General features: G+C 39.5%; 1 protein-coding gene across 1 annotated transcript; it reads right to left on the bottom strand.

Annotated features, from left to right (window-relative positions):
• Positions 1 to 234: 234 nt before the first annotated feature.
• On the bottom strand, positions 235 to 1,066 carry LOC135222393 (myosin heavy chain, embryonic smooth muscle isoform-like). The gene is made up of 2 exons (XM_064260482.1): positions 821 to 1,066; positions 235 to 588 (listed from the first exon to the last, which is right to left on the bottom strand). The coding sequence occupies exons 1-2, from the start codon at positions 1,064 to 1,066 to the stop codon at positions 235 to 237; spliced, it is 600 nt and encodes a 199-aa protein (XP_064116552.1).
• Positions 1,067 to 7,926: the final 6,860 nt, after the last annotated feature.

The raw sequence follows: 7,926 nt of genomic DNA, 5'->3' as shown, positions 1-7,926 counted from the left end.
TCAATAAAACATTTTAACATTTATTTCCGTTCCAGTTCAATTTCCTTCAAAGATTAACAAAGCAAAATTATTACAAAATAAACATTATAGTTTCAATACAACAAAATTTTCACATCTGATCTATCTTCGTGAGGCCAGTGCAGTCTTCATCGCACTATTCCTTGAAGATGGACAGCTGCTTCTGCAGTTTCCAGGTGTCCTCCTCTAGGCGTCTTTATTTCTCATGGAGGTTCTTCAGGTCGCACACCAATTTCTCCTTCGCTCCTCGCAGTTGTCGAACCTCATCTTCCAGCTGGTCGTTCCGTTCGTCCTGGACACAGGCCCTCCTCTCCAGCAACTCCAGGCGACGAGCGAAACTTCACACTGGAATCCACAATTTTCCTTCGAGAGGTCTTCTACTTCCCTCTGCAGGCACTGGAACCTCAACTCGAGATCTTTCCTCTCGGATTCCCGCTTTTCGGTCGCGTCTTTTTGTTCCTGGATGAGCCTTGCCATCCGCGCTGCTTCTGCCAACTTAAGGTGCAGGTGTTTCTCCTTCTGTCGTAGGAGTTTCTCGAGTCTCTCAAGCAGGCAGTTTGCCTCTGCCAACTGTGCAATCACACCCTTTATCCTCTCACATAGGCCATCGTTTCTCTGCCCGATTACTTTCGTGTTGTCTTCAGCTGCTGATTTTCTTCTACCATCTTGAGGATCTTGTCTTCCAGCTGGCGTTTCTCCCTCTTCTCTTTATCGTTCCAGCTTCGAGCGAGGGGGCCTTGTCTTGCCAGGCTTGCTGTTGCAACACCTTCTGAGTGATATGGTTGGCACGAGTGCGTTCTACCCTTTCGCCCGCATTCTGCATCTCTTCATAGTAGTCGAGCCTCTGTTGCACCTGAAGAATTGTCCTATCCAAGTCCACCCGCTGCTCTCTCTGGCACTGGTTGGCGTCTCGCAAGGCGGCAATTCTCTCGTTCAGTTCCTTTTCCTTGGCCTGTTCAGCTCCATCATCATCAACCAGGAGAGAAATTTCACCAGCGAATAGGTAGCCACAGCAAACAAGATGACTGATCTTCCGTATTTCGAACATCTGGACAACAACGTCCCAACAACAGCTGCTGCAAAGGCCAGGTAAGGCCACATTCTCTTCAAACTGAAATCCATATCTGAAGTATCCAGTTCATATAATCTCTTTCTCTCTCGATTTGTCGTTGATTCTCTATATTCCACGAGAGATATTTTGATTTATCAAAATATAGCAGGAGTGATTCTGAAAGATTTTTAATTATGTCTTGTCTCTTGGTGTTATAAATTACTGAAATCTCTCTCTCTCTCTCTCTCTCTCTCTCTCTCTCTCTCTCTCTCTCTCTCTCTCTCTCTCTCTCTCTCTCTCTCTCAAGTTTGTAAGAACATTAGGGATTTTTTCAGTCCGTATCTCTTTCTGTATGCTCTCTCTCTCTCTCCCCGTGCGGGTTTTTTTTACTCATCTATGGCAATAAATTCGGGGATTTTCCTTTTTTATTTTGTCCTTTATGATTCTTCTCTCTCTCAATCGTCTCTCTCTCTCTCTCTCTCTCTCTCTCTCTCTCTCTCTCTCTCTCTCTCTCTCTCATCTTGCCCCTAAGGTCTGGAATTCTTCATTTGTTCCTTCATTTAGGTTTAAGGCTTTGCATTAGATATAAGTTGAGAGAGAGAGAGAGAGAGAGGACTGTATCTTTGTGTAGAAAAACGGTGTCTTGGTATATTTACATATGACAGTGCATGTGAAATGACTCTGTCTGGAATAGGAAAGCTAATGTGTGCGTACCATTCTTCGTGAATAATGGTCCCATTGAGGTTTTTATTAATATTATTCCGTCCATCTAAGTTTATATATATATATATATATATATATATATATATATATATATATATATATATATATATATATATATATATACATCGAGCTACAAATGTCCTTTAATATCTAATACACTCTACCTCGGAATTAATATATTTTCAGATATGCTTAACCGAAGGGGAATTTTTATTAGGCGATAATAGAATTGTCGGCGCCCAGGAGCGAACCAAGGACACCATACAAATCCAGGAACGTCAGTGAAGCTTTTACCCACTCCACCACCGGAAGAGATTATAAGTTAATGCCGTCTCTCACCCTCAAATACCTTTCGCGCTCAGGTATTCGCTGATTTGGAGCCAGCATTAACCCACCTCGACCTCGGTAGTGTTGTAGTGCTTATGTCAGCACGTAGCCATTAATATAAGTCATATCACATTACCGTGATTCATATACATACATCGAGCTACAAATGTCCTTTAATATCTAATTCACTCTACCTCGGAATTAATATATTTTTTTCACATATACTTAACCGAAGGGGAATTTTTATTAGGCGATAATAGAATTGTCGGCGCCCAGGCGCGACCCCAGGACACCATACAAATCCAGGAGCGTCAGTGAAGCTTTTACCCACTCCACCACCGCAAGAGGCTATAATTTAATGCCGTCTCTCGCCTTCAAATACCTTTTGCGCTCAGGTATTTTGCTGATTTTGGACGCCATCATTAACCCACCTCGACCATCGGTAGTGTTGTAGTGCTTATGACAGCACGTAGCCAGTAATATAAGTCATATCACATTACCGTGATTCATATACATACATTGAGCTACAAATGTCCTTTAATATCTAATTCACTCCACCTCGGAATTAATATATTTTCTTATATGCTTAACCGAAGGGGAATTTTTATCAGCGAATCAGCGAATACCTGAGCGCGAAAGGCATTTGAGGGTGAGAGACGGCATCAACTTATAGCCTCTTGCGGTGGTGGATTGGGTAAAAGCTTCACTGACGTTCCTGGATTTGTATGGTGTCCTGGGTTCGCTCCTGGGCGCCGACAATTCTATTATGCCTAATAAAAATTCCCCTTTGGTTAAGCATATATGAAAATATATTAATTCCTAGGTAGAGTGACAGCCCTTACGAAAGCATACCGCGCATGCGCAAGTGTGTGCACGTGTGTGTAATATACGTGATGTTGCAACATTACCAAGAGAGAGAGAGAGAGAGAGAGAGAGAGAGAGAGAGAGACAGACAGACAGACAGACAGACAGAGAGCGAGAGAGAGAAAATGGCGACAGTTGTTAATGATGATGTTTTTCAGGATTACAAACAATGGCCGGGTAGTTTTTCTTCTTCTTTTTTCGATATTGCTTATTCAGGAACCTTTTTCTCCTTAAAGGAAATAGTGGTGGCCACAGCTATGAGTGAAAATAAAGAAATGACGGTCTGTTCCCTCTGAACAGACCATGGTACCGACGAAGATAGGGCGGCTATTTACCGCTATCTATACTATGGTGCCTCCACTTGTATGAATTTGAATCGAAATTTATTCTTGTCAATCGAAATGTGTGTGGTGTGATGGGGTGAACAGCAGTTTTCTAAACGTGTGTGTGTGTGTGTGTGTGTGCGTGTGTCTCCATGAATTGTGTAGACAGCATGCCTGGCAGAATAGTTCCGCCTGTCTGAGCATACCGCGACATGACATCACGCATAACAGATGAGCCGCACATAAATGGCCGCGCCCACGGTGCAATAGAAAATTGGTTGTAAAATATAAGAAAACGGCCCTTTCCAAAAAAAATTTTCACCGGGGTACTTAAATGGAATAATACTAAATATGGAACATCTGAAATGCAACCAGAAGTTCACCTTTAAGGTCCGGACCGTGGGGAGATTGTCCATTTGAGTTAGAACCGAAGGAGAAAATGTGACTCTACTTATCAATTTATCTATTCAGTTGAAATAACAATAAACTCCTTGATGACTCAACTGCATCACGGGAAAAATAAATCATAGCTAGTACCGAAATATGCCCAAACAGGGTAATTGGACATGAGACTATGCAAATCTTAAGCAAGAATACTACATAGGGATTTACTTAAACAATTGAGAAATAATAATAATAATAATAATAATAATAATAATAATAATAATAAAATAATAATAATAATAATAATAATAATAATAATAATAATAATAACCAAATATAAAAATATTCTTAATACCGAGTTCTATTCATTAAGTAAATGAAGAAACAAACCCAGTCGTCAAACTTGATTATAATTCACTTATACAACCAATTTTAACATTAAAGTTATATGAGGATCAAAATTGGGATATGAGTATATATTCGCTCATTTTCCAGAAGAGTGTCTTAACTCGAAAATTGTTATATTTCGGGAGAAGCAATCTAAAGTTGAAATTCTCTATACTTTGTCCATTTATATTTAGATGATTCTTTTACTTTGCTGTTTTAATGACAAATACAAATAAGAAGTTTTTACCACAATATGGAATAAAGAAGAGGCTATCTGCTGGTATCAATAGCTCAAAACACAGTTTTTGAGTTGTGTCACTTCTGGCAAATGAGCGATGGTCCGACTGACAGTTCTACTTTTTACACGTGAACGTTCACCCTTCTAACAGTTGTGGGGGTGAACTGACAGGTATTACTGTCCCTTTTATCCAGGTATTACTATGGCAACTATCCCTTTGATCCAGGTATTATTGTAGTTACTGTCCCAATTATTCAGTGGTCTGTGGTGACACTCCCTTTCATCCAGGTATTACTGTGCTGTCTGTCACCTTTAACCAGGTATTAATGTGGTGACTGTCCAGGTATTCCTATGCTGTCCCTCCCTTTTATCCAGGTATTACTGTGGTGACAGTCCTTTTATCTAGGTATTACTGTGAAGACTGTCCCCTTTATCCAGGTAATACTGTGAAGACCGTCCCTTTTATCCAGTTATTACTGTAAAGAATGTCTCTTTATCAAGGTATTTCTGTGCTACAATTAACGAGGAAATTTGTATTTGAACGAATTGAAAAAAAAAAAAAGATGCCTTATATCTAGCACGTCGGGCTTCGCCAAAATGCACGTTTTTTCTTATATAATAATCCCCCCCCCCCCTTTTATATGAAAAGCCGGGTATTTGGGTGGGTGAAAAATCATTGACTTACTTCACCTATCTAGGGATCCCACCCAGGATGCAGGGTGGATTCGCTCTATTGAGCGTCCCCCCAACCAACTCTAATTTATGGAACTGTGAATTAAAATAACAGCGTAGCAACCCAATGTAACCAAGTCAAAGGCACATAAGGCCTTACATAGCCAGACTTTTTTGCCGCCTCCTAGACTGCAACTTAACACAACTTTGACACTTAACATTAAAAATTATTGGCTGGGAATCTTCCCTTACCTAACCTAACCTAAACCTTAGGTATCAGGTCATAGCCTGGTAGACCACTAACATAAGCCTAAGTTACCAGGTCCTTACTTGGCTAGTGCACGCTGCACTTTAATACCCTTCATTAAAGTATCATGGACCATTTAAAACATATCCTTGTATCACCCCCCCCCGCCCACCACCCCCCCAAAAAAAAGTGTACCCTTTTCAGAATCAGAACCTACAGATACAGGTTGCTGTGGCAATGTTAGAATACTTCCTTGTATGCCTATTTCGCTCTTGTATTTTCACCCACCTAAAATACCTTTACACTGATCATTTGTTCCCGAAACGAATATGAGGTAAAAAAAACTGCATAGAAAAACATCACCTGCCATAGTCTAGCTCGCCGCGGAATAGTTATATAGATCTACCAATACGTTTCCATTCACAAGCCAACTGGTGTCCAGTAAAATATAAATGAATTGATTTCTACCATACCCGTATCCTTCAGTTGTAAAATTGCTGCAGGAACTTAAGCGAAATTACTTGGTCTTGAAGACAATCAACAAACCATCTTGTATATAAAATCCCTTCAGTTTACGTTCTCAGATCAATCTGCTGATATTATATAAGTAGAAAGTTATCTTGACCTCTTTCATACACTATTAGATAAAATTACTGACGTTAATAGTTGTAAAACAAGAGTCTCTTTATAATGAAAGTTTGCTTCGTCACCGACGTCAGGCGGACGACCCACAAAACGGCCGAAACCGAAAGACTTCTGTTGAAATGCCATAGATGTAAACACACTTACAGGTGAAGCTTCTATATTATTATGTGACGAAAAATCATTTACAGTAAAATATAAAAAGATACATTACTTTCTGGTAGTGTTATTAAAATGAATTTGCGCTGGACTCGTCATTCAGAAATCCCATGTATACTGTAAAGAAGTGTGACAGGATGGTATGCCTCGGCCACCGATCGAGTGTGTAACAATTTTTGAACGTTCTGTGAATTATCAGAAAATGCCTATTTCAACTTAAAATCGAATAATAGTGCTACTGTTACAACCCTGATATAGAGATACAATACTATTTTTCTACTTTGTAATGCTGGCGGGACCCGATCAAAAAGAGGTAAGTATGTCAACAAGATCCGAAAAAGGGGCAGCCAGGATCAGGAGAGTAACGCTATGCCTAAGTCATAAGTTATACCACCTGTAACGGAATGAAGGAACAATAAAGCTGTGAGTACTTTACACGAAGTGTGTATTTAATCCCATTAAGCCAGCGAAAGTATTAAGTTATGACAATTGTCTTCTTAGGCTTGTACAGCAGCTTCAGGTTAGTTTTCACAAGAGCGCCGACAACGACGAAACTCCACTTGAAGAAGACTCATGAAGTTATAATCAAGAAGAGGAATCCCATGATGAAGAGTCACTTGATTTGAAATGTATAGTAAACAAGAGTTCTGTTCAACCTTATGTTGTTAGTTGTCAATTGAATCATAAACCATTTTATTTGAAACTGACACCGGTTCAGCTATTTCCACATTAAAGTATGATGATTTCAAGCAGTTAAATTTTACATTACTGAACTGTAGATCTAAATTGCAAGTGCCAATTAAAGTATTTGGGAAGGTCAAAGTTTCAAATTTTCAATACAAACAGAAAAATCTTTCAGGCGTTGAATTCATAATTGTTGGGCCAGACATCCCAAATAAATTGATTGATAGGAATTTAATAGATAAGTGCAATATAATTAATGTCCATCAGTTAAATATAAAAGATTTTGTGGAAAACTATAATGCAGATAGTCTGAAACCTATTAAGAACTGTCAAGCCCAATTGTATCCTAAAGTTGGTCATGTTCCTGTTTTTCAGAAGGTCCGCACGGTGCCACTGACGTTATGCAGTGAGGTTGAGAGTGCGCTGCAAGAGCTTGAAAAAAATAAGATTTTAGAAAGAGTAGAATTCTCAGATTATGCCCCACCAATTGTTACTGTCAGGAAGCAGAATGGATCCCATAGGGTTTGTGGGGATTTTCGTAAAATAAATGAAATACTTCATGAATCTAAATTCTCATTACCTAATATGTCAGAGTTAATATCCAATGTGTCTGGATATAGGTATTATACCGGACTTGATCTCAAGAATGCTAGTTTGCAAATGGAAGTTACTCCAGAAGACCGTAAATATTTGGTATTTAACACACATTTGGGTCTATAGATATTTACGGTTACCATTTGGTATCCATTCTGCTCCTGCAATATTTCAGAAGTTCATTTCCCAGTTGTTAGCTTCTTATGATTTTGCTTATCCATATCTGGATGATATTGTTATAGGTGGAGACTCACCAGCTGAACATGATACACGTGCAACTAGCAGAGAGAAGAGCCCCATTAACTGTCCTTGTTTTCAGTCAGTTTCTTTGTTTAGTTTTAAAGAGGTTAACTTTACCGAACACTCGTTCGTATTCAGCATTAGAGTGCGGCAAGCAAAGAGCAGTTAGAGCAAAAATGGCTAGGTCTGAAAAACTAGACTCCTTTTGGGACACTTCTCCCCAGAACTTTTCAGGTGACTCATTAACGAGATGTGTAAGTTCATGTTGCAATATGGGAAACATTCTCCATTGATCATCCAGCATTTGAAGTAGTGAGTGGTCATCTGGGGGTAAAATCAGAGGAAACCCAGATGCAAGAGGGAATAAGGAAGG

The sequence above is a fragment of the Macrobrachium nipponense genome, chromosome 3 (assembly GCF_015104395.2).
Source record: "Macrobrachium nipponense isolate FS-2020 chromosome 3, ASM1510439v2, whole genome shotgun sequence".
Classification (NCBI taxonomy): Eukaryota; Metazoa; Arthropoda; class Malacostraca; order Decapoda; family Palaemonidae; genus Macrobrachium; species Macrobrachium nipponense.
Note: the sequence above shows the minus strand (reverse complement) of the source record. Positions and strands in the feature narration are given on the sequence as shown.

What these genes read in the sequence shown, in the direction of transcription:
- LOC135222393 (XM_064260482.1), bottom strand. Translation starts at nt 1,066, where the DNA reads ATGTTCGAAATACGGAAGATCAGTCATCTTGTTTGCTGTGGCTACCTA. An exon ending in TGCAGAATGCGGGCGAAAGG is followed by an intron (nt 589 to 820) that starts GTAGAACGCACT and finishes GTGATTGCACAG; the next exon opens with TTGGCAGAGGCAAACTGCCT.